General features: G+C 34.2%; 1 protein-coding gene and 2 long non-coding RNA genes across 3 annotated transcripts; 2 read left to right on the top strand and 1 right to left on the bottom strand.

The window, feature by feature from the left end:
- The first annotated feature begins 1,084 nt into the window (after positions 1-1,084).
- Positions 1,085-1,537, top strand: LOC130738951 (uncharacterized). The gene is made up of 2 exons (XR_009019710.1): positions 1,085-1,224; positions 1,361-1,537. It is a non-coding gene; the product is annotated as an uncharacterized LOC130738951 (long non-coding RNA).
- Positions 1,538-4,929: 3,392 nt separating this feature from the next.
- On the top strand, positions 4,930-5,457 carry LOC130738952 (uncharacterized). Its single transcript, XR_009019711.1, has 2 exons — positions 4,930-5,141; positions 5,277-5,457. It is a non-coding gene; the product is annotated as an uncharacterized LOC130738952 (long non-coding RNA).
- Positions 5,440-9,718, bottom strand: LOC130738950 (aldehyde dehydrogenase family 2 member C4-like). Its single transcript, XM_057591137.1, has 9 exons — positions 9,564-9,718; positions 9,198-9,340; positions 8,269-8,652; positions 7,662-7,751; positions 7,406-7,579; positions 7,185-7,322; positions 6,580-6,717; positions 6,415-6,476; positions 5,440-6,135 (listed from the first exon to the last, which is right to left on the bottom strand). The coding sequence occupies exons 1-9, from the start codon at positions 9,670-9,672 to the stop codon at positions 5,862-5,864; spliced, it is 1,512 nt and encodes a 503-aa protein (XP_057447120.1). The 5' UTR covers positions 9,673-9,718; the 3' UTR covers positions 5,440-5,861.
- Positions 9,719-13,860: the final 4,142 nt, after the last annotated feature.

The raw sequence follows: 13,860 nt of genomic DNA, 5'->3' as shown, positions 1-13,860 counted from the left end.
ATAAAACTGCACATCTAATTATTTTAGTAACTATAATAATAAAGAAGAACGAAGCTAGCAAGAGGAAAATCAAGTGAAGAGTAAGTTCATCATGAAAACCAAAAATCAGCATAGATTGAGAAGATGCACAACAAAAACCAGCATATGATTATGATCGAGATGGAGCACAACATGCAAGGACCCTTAGAGGTGGTATGTCAATATCAGGATCACTTGGGGCCGAGGAAAGTTTTACCGAGCCACACGGTGGGCGCCAATGTTCTGGAATAAAATCCTAGGGTAGAGCAAAGAAGCTCAAGAGTAATATTGTGGTAATAGAGAACATGTATTATACATCATAAGCTCCCTCTTATATAGATGGTGAACTCATAACCCTAATAATAAATGCATTGAATGAGTTGACTAGGTTACATGATTTAGGGAGGAAATCAAGGGGAATTATAATAACAAATATGACTATTCTTGGGGAGAAAAGGGGGATGAATCTGGACTCCACTTCATGCTTGGTTGTCTACCTTTTGGGCTTCCTTACTTGGTTTTTGGGTCGTTCTGCTTGGAAGCACGCTTGACCCAATCCAAGTCATACAATAGTGAATAAACTAGTATATATTCAATAATCAATATGCAATAATTTTCTAGACTGACCATGGTAACTGATTCTAGAAAACTTTGGGGTTGAATATTTGATGGCTGTTGCTTGAGAATCCAAATGTGTTAGGTAGTACAAAAATTAAAATTAAAATAAATAGACACATGTAAGAGCATGACATGCATACAATTTCTTCAACTCTCCTTAATTTTTCCTTCGTGTGATGTGCTGTCCCTACCTGAGTCAACGAGTCGCCAACCCAGTCGAAATCGCTGACGCGTCTTCAAACGTAACTCACTTTTCTTTCTTTGAAATTTCTCCGCAGCCACCTTCCTCATTTCATCCCTTCTTCTTCTTCTCTCCCTCACCTATAAATACCACGCACCCTTATTTTCCTCTCATCAAACACATCACACTTTAGAAAATTTCTCAGTTTCCCAGTGTTGATTTGCTCAACTTTTCCGGCATTAATTAAATTTTCTCACTTCTTTTTCTTGGAAAATATTATTTGGAAATGAGTCCTCTAAGGCTTCTCACCTTCCCAATATTTCTCAGTTTGTTGATCATGGCAATCTCTCATCTGGGTCAAGCTCAGGATTTGGATCTTTCACCAGCACCTGCTCCTACTAGTGATGGTAAGTGAAAAACTTTCCCAATTCTTCATTTCACAGTTTTTTTATTTTTTGTCCATTATTCTTCTTAATTTATGCAGTAAGAAAACTCCTTTTTCTTTATAATTGTTAATTTAATATTGTTTTTTATTTATGACAGGCACTGCAATTGATCAAGGAATTGCTTACTTGCTTATGGTTGTGGCGCTGGGAATCACATACATGCTCCATTGATTTTATTTTATTTTGTATTTTCTCCTGATATTTGGCGAGGGAAATTCCATGATTTTTTTGTAATTATTATTATTAATGAAATTTAGTATACTATTCTTTTATACATTTACTTCAGAGGATGGTTTCTTTCTTCTTTTCTGTTCTCCTTTGTTTCGGTGGATATTTTTTCAACTCTCCAATATATTAACGCGATTTACTTTTTCTCCGTGAGAAAAGTATAGTATAGTAATGTAGTATAGTCGGCAAATTGAAAAAATCAAATGCCATCACATTATTTTCATTTTTCTTTTCGAGCCTTACACAAAATAACCATTAATCAATTCCCACTTCGCGCACGTATACAAATTGGTCAAAGCTGTAAGAAGTTAATCAATATTATCATTATAAGCAGTGGAGGAACCTGCTGCGAGGGTAGCCCAACACTACACAAGGTTTAAAGTAAATTTTGAAATGAGGTCTTTTTACCTAAAGAAATATTTATTTATTAAAATGTTTGGGGTCTTTTTTTACTTAGTAAAAAAAAATTGGAGGCCTTTTTCTCTTCTTAGTAAAAATTAGTTTTTTTTTAGTGGCCTAAAGCCCTTGCTTTGGTGGCTTGGCCCTTGGGCCGGCCCTGCTGAGGTGGGTCACGGGTGTTGCCGTCTCCCTCATCTTTTTTATTTGCATTTAGATTAAGTAAAATGTAGATGCAAGATGGACGAGGTGGGTTACGGGTGTTGCCGTCTCCCTCATCTTTTTTATTTGCATTTAGATTAAGTAAAATGTAGATGCAAGATGGACGAGGTGGGTCACGGGTGTTGCCGTCTCCCTCATCTTTTTTATTTGCATTTAGATTAAGCAAAATGTAGATGCAAGATTGGACGAGGCAAGCTTCCACACAGGCTTTGGAATGGTTGCTCGCTCGAGTATGGGTACTTTTCTCTATGTTACTACTCATATAGAATCACAATGTGATGGTCCTCTTGTCGCGAAAGCTTGTTGTGGTGTAAGCGTATGACGCATTAAAAAAGAAGTATAACACAAGAAGATATTTAGTTGTTGACACAAGATTCAAAATATCAACTATATCTTGAGATCATCGTTCTAAGGCTTGACAAAGAGTATCACCGATTCCATTTTTAAAAAACTTGTGAATTTCATCAACTTCTCTAGCTGCTACAATAAATATTAATTAAAATGGATGACTAAAATAATGAACATAATAAGAATACATACATTTTAGAAAATATACAACATCATATAGGCCGCGCCTGATTAAGACTTAAACATGTTAGGGAGGGCGAGGTTATTGGCTGCCCCTCCCTAGATACGTCCTTACTGAGAGATCTCACGTTGGGCTTAGAGAGCAAACAAGTGAACTAAACACCACATCTTTCACTAAAACTATTAAGGCATTAGATCTGTATAAGTTGTTTTCACTTACAAACAACTCAACTTTCTTTATTTCCAATATATAACTTCTTATTTTTTAGTATCTCAAAAAATTAGAATTTTAATTTAATCCGGTAAAACATTCAATTTCAAATCATGATAATTGTTTTTTTATCTCCAAACCTTATCTCTTAGTTGAATAAAATTGTATAAACCTCATTTCTTATTTCTTATTTGATTTAATTTAATTTTTTATCTGATGTAAATTGACGAGAATAAAAACAAAGATTGAAATTTAACATGAAAATAGTGGATAAAAAGATAAATTAATATACTGATAAAATCATGAATTTGCAGGATATTAATAGTGGAGGATTGCTATTCAATTGAGTGAATCACCATTTTGGTCCCTAAGAAAGTAGTCACCGGTCATATTAGTCCCTAGAGATCATTAATGGTTAAAAAAATCCCTGTAAGTATTGACGTCGGTCATAGTAGTCCCTATCTAAGTTTGACCGTTAGTCCCTGGAACGGAAAGTGCTCATGTGTCACGTTATGTGCCACGTAGGTTTCAATTTAGTCCCCGACGTTATCAATTTAGTTCCTAGGTAATTAAATTTAATTAAAATAATGAGTTAAAAAAATAAAAATACAACCCAAATTAATCCCATCTTCATCCTTCCCATCATCTTCAACCCAAATTCATCCCACCCAAATCCTGTTTAAGAAAAACATCAACCCCCAACCCTCAAGCTTGTTTTTCTACCACACTCTTCATTCAATTCATTTACTGGATTTTGTCATGGCAACGTTACCTCAGAAATTAGATGCAAACAAAGCAACCATTAAAGGGTCCCTATTAAACCGTGTTCATCAATTGTTGCACGGTATCAAATGTAAGCTTTAAATAAGATTTTCACAATCCAGACAAATGGTTTTTCTGTTCAAAACCATGAAAATAAGCAAGTCAATTGACTAGGAGAAAGAAAGCAAGCATAGCTTTATTGAAATGAAGCAAAATGAACATATATCTCAACTTTACATTCAGAATGACCCAGAATGACTGTGTTAATTCCACAAACACTAGCAAGAAACGTTTGAATGTTGTTTGAACTGTTTTCACCCAGCAAACCCATCACTCCCTCTACCTCCCACTCCTCTTTTCTTCAAAACCCAGCAAATCCAGAACCAACCCCAAACCCACCCACCATCACCTCCCTTCCTCCCTTCAAAATCGCCACCACCACGCTCCTCTGCTTGCCACCGCCACACACCTCGTCAGATTTGTTGCATCGCCACCACGCTCCACTCCTCCTTCCCAGTCGCATACTCTCTATGTTCCTCTCACGCCGCTCATCTGCAACCGCGCCACCACCACGCTTCCACGCTCCTTGCCGGTTCGAGGAAGGTCGTCGGCATCGAACAGAGGCAGCGTAGAAGGTGAGAGCGAGGAAGGTTGTGGCTATGGGGGTGCGGCTCTGTTGCTGGTGACTGGGGTGGAGGAAACAGATCTTGTGGTGGTCGTGGTGAAGGGAGGGTGGTGGAGTGTAGGCAGAGGAAGAGATGTGTGCTTGTAGTGAAGGCAGATCTGAAACGGCGATCAGATTTTAATTATTTGGCTTATTTTTTATTTTTTAATTAAGATTTTCTATTCTTGTATTTTTATTTTTTTAACTCATTATTTTAATTAAATTTAATTACCTAGGGACTAAATTGATAACGTCGGGGACTAAATTGAAACCTACGTGGCACATAACGTGACACATGAGCACTTTCTGTTCCAGGGACTAACGGTCAAACTTAGATAGGGACTACTATGACCGACGTTAACACTTACAAGGATTTTTTTAACCATTAATGATCTCTATGGACTAATATGACCGGTGCCTACTTTCTTAGGGACCAAAATGGTGATTACTCCTATTGAATTAGGAGATGATTTTCTAGACTGACCATGATAACTGATTCTAGAAACCTAGGTTGAATCTTTGATTGTTGCTTGAGAATATAGCTCTTCAATCTTGTACGGCACAGAGATACAGTTAAGACACGCCCACCACCTTTGACTTTCCTCTTTTGCCCCTCACCTATAAATACCACCCACCCTTCTTTCTTTCTCTCCAAACACACTTTTGAAATTTCCTAAGTTTCCCTGTGTCAATCTGCTCAATTTTTCCAGCATTTTCTTGCCACTTTCTCGGAAAATATAGTTTGCATGAGTCCTCTAAGACTTCTCACCTTCCCAATATTTATCAGTTTGTTCATCATGGCAATCTCTCATCTGGGTCAAGCTCAGAACTTGGATCTTTCCCCAGCACCTGCTCCTACCAGTGATGGTAAGTGAAAAAAAGTTTCCAATTTTCTTCTTCAGTAGATTTTTTTTGTTATTGTCATCATTTTTTAATTTATGCAGTAAGAAAACTCCTCCTTCTTTCTAATTGTTAATTTAATATTGTTTTTATTTATGACAGGCACTGCAATTGATCAAGGAATTGCTTACTTGCTTATGCTGGTGGCGTTGGGAATCACATACATGCTCCATTGATTTTATTTTTTTGTATTTTCTCTTAATATTTTTTTTGAGGGAATTCCAGGATTTTTTGTTGTAATTACTAGTGATGAAATACAAATATACAATATTATTCTTTGATACATCTCCTTTGGAGAACAAGTCTCTTTCTTCTTTTCTCTGTTCTCTGTTGCTGTATACTTGTATGTATGTATGTATGGTTCAATTGAGATTCGTAAAATCACGTTTGCGTTTACTCTAACGTTCTGTACAGCAATTTTTAGAGCAGCCCTTGAGCCCTGAAAACCATACCATGAAACAAATGGGGGAAAAAATCGAATAGCATCATATATTAGTCAACTTCTTAAAGGACTTAATTGTTTAAGTTATTCATGTGAGTTGTTTAACTTCTTAAAGGACTTGTATACACTATTATTACCAGATAACGCCAAAAACTTTTATTATTCAGAATCCAGAAGAGAGGGAAAAAAACTTAAGCAGTGAAAGACACTTTTATGTTTAGTGTTTACAAAAACATATGAAACTTTCAAAGCCATGGTGAATTGTAAATTGGAGTTGCAACTGATTTAACTTGAAGATACTTGTGAAGTGCTTCCAGTCCATAATCTCTTCCAAATCCACTCATCTTATACCCTCCAAAAGGGCAGTCAATGTCAAAGGCAAAGAAGCAGTTGATCCAAATGATGCCGGCACGGATCGACCTCGAGACAGTGTTGGCAATGTCCAAGTTCTTGGTCACAATCCCTGCTGCTAGGCCGTATCTTGTGCTGTTAGCTTTTTCAATTGCTTCCTCAATGATCCTGTTGTACATATGCCAAATTAGTTTTATGTTAGGATCCAATTGCAACGTTATGAAACTTAAATCTCGTATGAGAAATATGACATTGTAATTGTGATAAGGTTCTCCCAAAATTCTTATCAATTGGTAACAGAGTCTTCCACATGTCCTTTGACATTGGGGACTAGTCAAAGGGCTATTGTACGACTAACTTTTGTAGTATGGTTCTCTCAAAGGTTCCTATCATTCAATAAGTTTATGCTGAGTGAAAAAGGAAAAGGAGAATAACATGGGTACTCACTTGAACTTAGAAAGTACCATCACAGGTCCAAATATTTCATCTTTTGCTATCACCATGTCCTCCTACACACAATTTTCAAAATGAATAAATAAAAATATTTAGGTCAGTTGTTCAGTTATGATAAAGATAGCCAAGTTTCATGCTTGAGGTAAAGTTGAAATACACCTTAACATTGGAAAAGATAGTAGGTCCAATATAGTATCCCTTGTTTCCCACTGTCTTGCCCCCAGTCAACAGTGTGGCTCCTTCATTCACTCCATGCTCAATATAGGAAAGGATTTTATCAAATTGTGCCTTACTAGTCTGCATAGAAAACCAAGTGCAGAGGAGAATCATGTTAACCTTTTTCTTTTTCTGCAAGCAACTACATGAAAATTGAAATAAAATAAAATACTTCAGTGCGTGTTTGGATCAGTGTTTTCACAATTGATTTTGGATAAAACTAATTTTGGTAACATTGATTATAGTAAAAGTGGGTTAAGACTTAAGAGTAACGTGATTTATGTTGGGATGCATTTATGAATGACTTTTGCAGGGTATTGCTGTGAAATCAAGTTGTAAAATCTCACAATTGATCATCTCCAATGCAAAAGTTACTCTCTAGTTTCTAGCAAATTTGATTTGGGACTGATATCAAATCTCAAAAATGACTTCCAAACTTCTATATAGTCATTCACAATTGATTTTACTATGTCAGATTTGATTCTGGGGTCTCCCAAACCAAACACACTCAATTTTGTGCATTTTATGCTCCTTTGAAGTATCCTTACTTGGGGGCCTTGCTGAACTTTAGGATCAAAAGGGTCTCCCACTACCCAAGTTTTTGCCTTCTCCACCACCTTCTTCTCAAACTCATCATAAATCCCTTCCTGGACAAAAACTCTGGAGAATGCAACACAGACTTCTCCCTGAAAATTACAGAGTTAGTTACTAGAGTGTAGAGGTATAATAAGTCTTAGTTCTTTTTTATGTTTCTTGAAAGAAACTATACCTTGTTGTGCAGGATGCCAAAGAGAGCAAGTTCAACAGCTTTGTCTACATCAGCATCATCGAAAATCAAGACCGGTGACTTGCCTCCTAATTCGAGCGAAACAGGTTTCAAATTGCTCATGGCTGCAGCCATCATTACTTGACGACCTGTTTCTGATGAACCTGTAAAACTGACCTGTAACATAACAAAATCAAAGCAAACTTAGTGATTGCCGGTGCCTAGTTGGTATGAAATATACAGTGCACTTTCAAATTACAGCATCAATGTCCATATGTGAGGTAATTGCAGCTCCAGCAATTGAACCAAATCCGGGTACTACATTGAGCACTCCATCTGGGATACCAGCCTTCATCAAAAGGGAAAACAAGAAAAACCAGTCAGCTTATATTTTTATTTTCATCCATGTATTAGTGATATTAGGATTTAGGTGCGCGTTTAGATCAGGCCATCAGGGTTGTCGGCGATAGAATTGATTTTGATTAAATTTATTGATTACACTAAAAGTGAGTTGGAAGTGAAGCGAAGTAAGTGATTAATTTTAGGATAAATTTATGGAAAAAGTAATTTCTATAGGGTAATGTTATGATATTCTGCAATTGTCACCACAGAAGCTACTCTCTCTAGCTAGTAGCTTCTCCGCAAAATTTATTTTGGGACTGAAATCAGTTCTTGAAATCGATTTGTTAAACACCTATATGACCACCTAAAAGCTATTCCGAACAATGAGAGCTGATTCTAGGACTCTTAAATGTAGAACCAAACACAGATTAATAAAATTACCAGGATATCTAATATGCTAATGTTTCTGAATGAATTAGGAACTATATTTAATAAGAAACTCATCCAATTTTGATAAACCATACCTGCTTTGCAAGATGAGCATAGAAGAGTGCTGAGAGTGGTGTTTGCTCAGCAGGCTTGAGGATCACGGTGCAGCCAGCAGCTAAGGCAGGGCTGACCTTACCAAAGAACATGATGGTGGGGAAATTCCAAGGAATAATGTGTCCAACTACACCAACCGGTTCCATTAAAGTATACAAGTGGAGGTCCCTGGAAGTTTTGCACACATCTCCATGGATTTTATCAGCAGCACCAGCATAGTAACGCAGGAGGTTGGCGGCTTCAGGAATGTCCACAGCCTTACACCAACTGTATAGCTTCCCACCATCAATGGTGTCCAATGCTGCTAATTCTTCTATGTTCTGTTCTATTAGCTCTGCCCACTTCAGCATAATCTTTGCTCTCCCCTAACAAACAAATATCCCATGACCACACCATATTAATTAATTAATACATGTTACTCCCTACTTGAGAAACACTGCTTATGTTTGGGAGAAAAATTGTTAATCTTCAATTTATGATATTTGATCCTTTAACATACTCTATTTTTTATATATTTTCTATTTGAGAAATGCTACCACGATACTCTTTTAAACATACTATTTAGGTAAATATATTGACTTTTAGGAAAATAAACCCATCACATGGAGTATGTTAGAGTATGCTTAAATGAGTGTGTTGCTGCAATTTTTTTTCTTTTTATCACCATGGAAAGCAACCAACTAAAATAGTTCTCAATTTCTCATAGACCATACCATCATATAAATATTAAAAAAAAAGCAGTAATGGAAATAGTTTATATGCTATTTGTATTCAAATAGTTTATAATACTCAACATGCAACTTTTCACCTTGAAAATCCACAACTACTGGTTTTTTTTTTCCTGGATAATGATGAATGCCTTATTTGTAATCCATAATAATAGAAATAGAGGGTGAAGATCTGAACTTACAGCACCAGTCATGCGTGGCCATGAACCAGAATCGAATGCTTTACGTGCAGCCTTCACAGCAATATCAACATCTTCTTTGGTAGCCTCTGCTATCTCTGTAATCACTTCCTCTGTTCTTGGATCAACTGTCTCAAACGTTTTTCCTTTATTTTTTTTTCAAAAGTCCAAAATACATATTAGTAACAATTTGACTTAATTGTTTGATTTTAAAAAAAAAAATTGGAATCATTACCCTACTATTATTTGGCAAGGTTTCAAAAAAAAAGTGTATTAAAATTTTCTTAGTCCTGTCACTCCTGTGTAAAATCTTGCTTATTTTTGTAACAATTATATATTCAAAGAAACTTTACTGTTAGAAGTTAGAACCTGAAACTGAATCCACGAATTCTCCATTGATGAAAAGCTTTGTAAACTTCACTGTTGGAATGTTGACAAAGGAGTTTATATGGCAGAGGCCATTGCTGAGATTTGCCATCTCTAGAGAGCAATTGTAGTTAATTTGAGGGAGTGTGGTTTTGGCTTTTGTCTGTGAAGGGGATGCAAGAGTAAAGAGTTATTTATACTATTGAACAATGAACACACACGTGCATATCTCACTCACATTTGAGCTTGCATCATGTTTATTTATTGCAGTTATGAAGATGTGGAATGGTGGTTCACCAAAAGAAGATCACAATTCATATATACTCATGGGTAGGTAACAAGAATGGGTAGAAAAGTATCAAAACTCAAGGGGTTTTCAAGTTTTTTACTTCTTTGTTTCCCTTTTTATATATGGGGTTTAGAATTTTTGTTCATTTTTTCATTTTCCACTTTAAATGCCACACCAGAGTCAGAATTTGTGGGAAATGTAAAGAGTGGTGGAAAACCAAAGTAAAAACTGAAAAATGGATGTGGAAGGAAATATTGATGGTTCACGTGTTAGACTCATGATAATTGATTTGTTCCAAATTACCAATTTCCTGCGCCAGTTCTTATTTAATCATTCATTAGCAATTTTTATGGCTTTCAAAGGATAAGTCATAAAATATTATTCATCATATTTCTAGTGAATCTGAAGATTTAATATAGGGGGATATAGAACTAATTAATAAAAATCGGTTAACACTTCACTCATTTCACTCACACTTTATTGAATTATATAAGTGTAAAATGAAATAAGTCTTGCATTGGATGAATAAGCAAGTGAAAGTCTAAGATGATGTACTTCATTAATGTTGAGTCCCAACACTTGATAAATGAATGCGCAAAGTAAAGTACTCAATGATTTCCATAAAAAAAAAAGTACTCAATGAGCGTAAAAAAGAAAGGGAAAAAGCCCCGAAAAAAAAAGCCTCGATAAAAAAAAGGATAAAAATGAACAAGTTAGTTAGACTTGAAGGGAAGTAAAAAATAGAAAAATCACACTTGAATGAGAGTTTTGAAGTATACTAGTGTGAATGAAATATTTCATAGATGGATAAGCAAGTGTTGAACAATTTATAAGTGGAATGACTCACTCATTATCTTAAGGTTTTGTGATCAATGTATGGTTGATGTCCAAATCACTTATATAGCTCAATGTGGATGGTGAACTCTCAAACCCCATCATGAACCATCAGGCTATGAGAGTCTCGCATTTCATTGCATCACTCTAACACCTCACACCTAGTTGAGAGAGATAGAAATAGAAGTTAGAGATATGATATTATGATATGTAATTTGATAGAAAAAGAGATATGCAAAAAAATTGGTTGGAAATGAAATAGAAGAGAAAGTTGTGTGAATATACTAAAACCCATATAAAATAGTTTATGATATAATACTATCTTAGAATTCATATATGACATTCAATAATTAGTTTAAGGCTAGTCTTAGTTTAGAGGTTGATGATTGTTCTACTTTTTATAAAGACTTATTTATTAGTTTAGACTTAAATCCGAACCAAAACTAGTGTGATGTGGAAGTGGAAATGGTAAAGTTGGGTTAATACTTAATACCCATGAATTAGCTTCTTCAATGTTATTTTTTTTTAATGTACATTGAATCTAATTTTTTTAATTTTTTCGAATTAAAAATTGCAGTGGTAATTATGGACGTGATTAATTTTAGCTAAGAAAAATCACCTCTCCAGCTCTCCTTATATAACTCCCACCAATATTTAAAAATCAAATATTATAATAAAATGTTATGATGTTCATTCTTTTCCATTCTAATCATATATACACATATTTCTTTCACCAAACTAATATTTACACCAACCTTTATGTTCTGCTCACTCATGATTTTCTACCTAACAAAGTTATTTTTTTTTTCAATGGCTAATCACTCATATCAACCAATACTATTTATTTAGGGGCACCATGGACGGAGGCGAATGGCGTCATAATGGAACTGGTGACGTAAAGGGATACGTAGTTCATTTAAATATTTTCCCAATTCACCATGCTCCAATTTTCACGGCCAACCACTTGACATAATAAGGTGTTACGAATCCAATATAATTGAGAGGACCCAATTGGCCGTGGATGTCAATGTGCACCACGTTCCAATTAATTTGGCCTAACTTTGGCGAGGTTTAATTTCTTGGGTTATTATTAGCGTTCCCATTTCACAACGTGTTCTATTCATGTGAAAATCAAGATGATCCCAAAAGTTAAACCAACCAAAAACTTGCATGATGCCATGATTCTGTAGCCACAATGAATTGCAAATTGTGTTTTTTCATTTGAAAAATGAGTACTTCAGAATGAAGAGATAAATGTTGTCTACATATATAAGATCATATATAAGGAAATAAAGATGCTTGTAGCTAAGCTTGTTTCTTTGTGTTTTTTAGTAATGTAAGATGCTTCTGACCACAAATATTTGTATCTGATTTAAAATAGAGGTACATTTTTTCAATGAATAAATGTACAAAACATTGAGAGAGTACAATAAAAATTATTCAATGTGATCTACTTATATTATATTTGAATAGCTTCATCAAGTTACACTATAGTGTTTTATTGTATGGGCTTTTGCCCTCCAAATTATAAAAAAAAAAATAGTGTTTTATTGTATAATGCAGGAATTTTTAATCTAATATGTGAAAACAAGTATTCTTGGTTTGGTTTTGTACACTGATTAAGGCATGAGAGCCAATCCTTCCCATAAAGAATAACTTATTTCTGTCATTTTAGCTCAGGGTAACAGCAAGAGAATTTACAAATATTGCTAGAAGACATGGATATGGTGTTCTCTTGGCATTTGCAGGAGCATATTTAAATGAACTTTCTGTAATATCATTGTATTTCGTTCTTGGCTTATATAAGAAGTTCCTCCTAAAATTAATTTAGACAACATCCAGGAAGAAATATACCATAAATTTGATGCTACCAACATCTTGGACCAGGATTCTCTAGGTAGCGTTTGGTAGACAAGTGAGAAAGGAACGAAACATGACATATGAGTTTCGTTCTATATATGTTTGTCGTGATTTTAGGACGGAACGCAACAAGATAAAAAACTCCTAAAACAAGACACTTTGGTTCTATGAAACAGTAGAAGACGCAACAGAACAACCACTTAAAAATTTTACACCGTAAAAAATGTCCCTAATTTTTATTTGAAATCATTTATATCTAAACCGTTTAAAATCACTTCCTATATTTGTTGGCAAACTTAAAATAAATTTTCACTTTTCAAAAAAATCACTTAAATTAAAATCAATTATTTTTTAAAAGTACAATCACTTTTTTTAAACAATGACAAAAGAGCTAATTTGAGTGCATTTGTTTCAGCTTATTTTTAGAAAAATCTCTTTTTCATTTTTATGTTTGTTTCAGCTTTTCAAAAAATCATTATTTTACAAAAAGCTAAAAGCAGAATATTTAGAAAAGTTACTTTAAAACTTGTTTCAGCTTTTTTTTTTAAACCACTTTTTTCATTTTTATGTTTCTTTCAGCTTTTGAAAAAATCATTATTTTACAAAAAACTGGAAGTATATCATTTGGAAAAGTTACTTTAGAGTAAATTTGCTTCAACTTATTATTAATATAAAAATCACTTTTTCATTTTTATATTATTTTCAGATTTTCAATAAATCATTATTTTACAAAATGTTGAAAGCATATTATTTGGAAAAGTTACTTTAGAGTGTCTTTGTTTTATTATTTTTAGAAAAAATCACTTTTATCATTTTTATGTGTGTTTCAGTTTTTCAATAAATCATTATTTTACAAAAAGCAGAAAGCATATTATTTTTTTGGTACATCGGAAAGATAAATTGCATTATACCGACCAGGAATCAATCCCTGGACCACCCAACTCATATATCTCTCAGCTCCTACCACTTGAGCTATTCTACGGAGACAAAAAAGCATATTATTTGGAAGAAACTACTTTAGAGTGTGTTTGTTTCAGCCTTTTTTTTTTTGGAAAAATCACATTATTTTTATGTTTGTTTCAACTTTTAAAAAAATCATTATTTTACAAAAAGCTGAAAGCGGATTATTTAAAAAAACAACTTTAGAGTGCGTTTGTTTCAGTTTATTTTTAGAAAAATCATTTTTTCAATTAAAAAATCATTTTTTATGGAGCCAAACATAAATCATTTTATGTTTTTCCCAAAATCTCTAAAATTAATCTTTTATTCGGAGAGGTTAAAATTCCAATTTTTTATCTGAAACAAACAAAATCTTAA

This window comes from Lotus japonicus, chromosome 2 (assembly GCF_012489685.1).
Source record: "Lotus japonicus ecotype B-129 chromosome 2, LjGifu_v1.2".
NCBI lineage: Eukaryota > Viridiplantae > Streptophyta > Magnoliopsida > Fabales > Fabaceae > Lotus > Lotus japonicus.
The sequence above is the reverse complement of the archived record's forward strand: the minus strand, read 5'-3'. Positions and strand labels throughout refer to the sequence as shown.

Coding starts and splice junctions, on each gene's coding strand:
- LOC130738950 (XM_057591137.1), bottom strand. CDS start 9,672: ATGGCAAATCTCAGCAATGGCCTCTGCCATATAAACTCCTTTGTCAAC. Junction 7,580..7,661: donor CACATATGGACATTGATGCT/GTAATTTGAAAG, acceptor GTTATGTTACAG/GTCAGTTTTACAGGTTCATC. Junction 6,477..6,579: donor CTATCTTTTCCAATGTTAAG/GTGTATTTCAAC, acceptor AATTGTGTGTAG/GAGGACATGGTGATAGCAAA.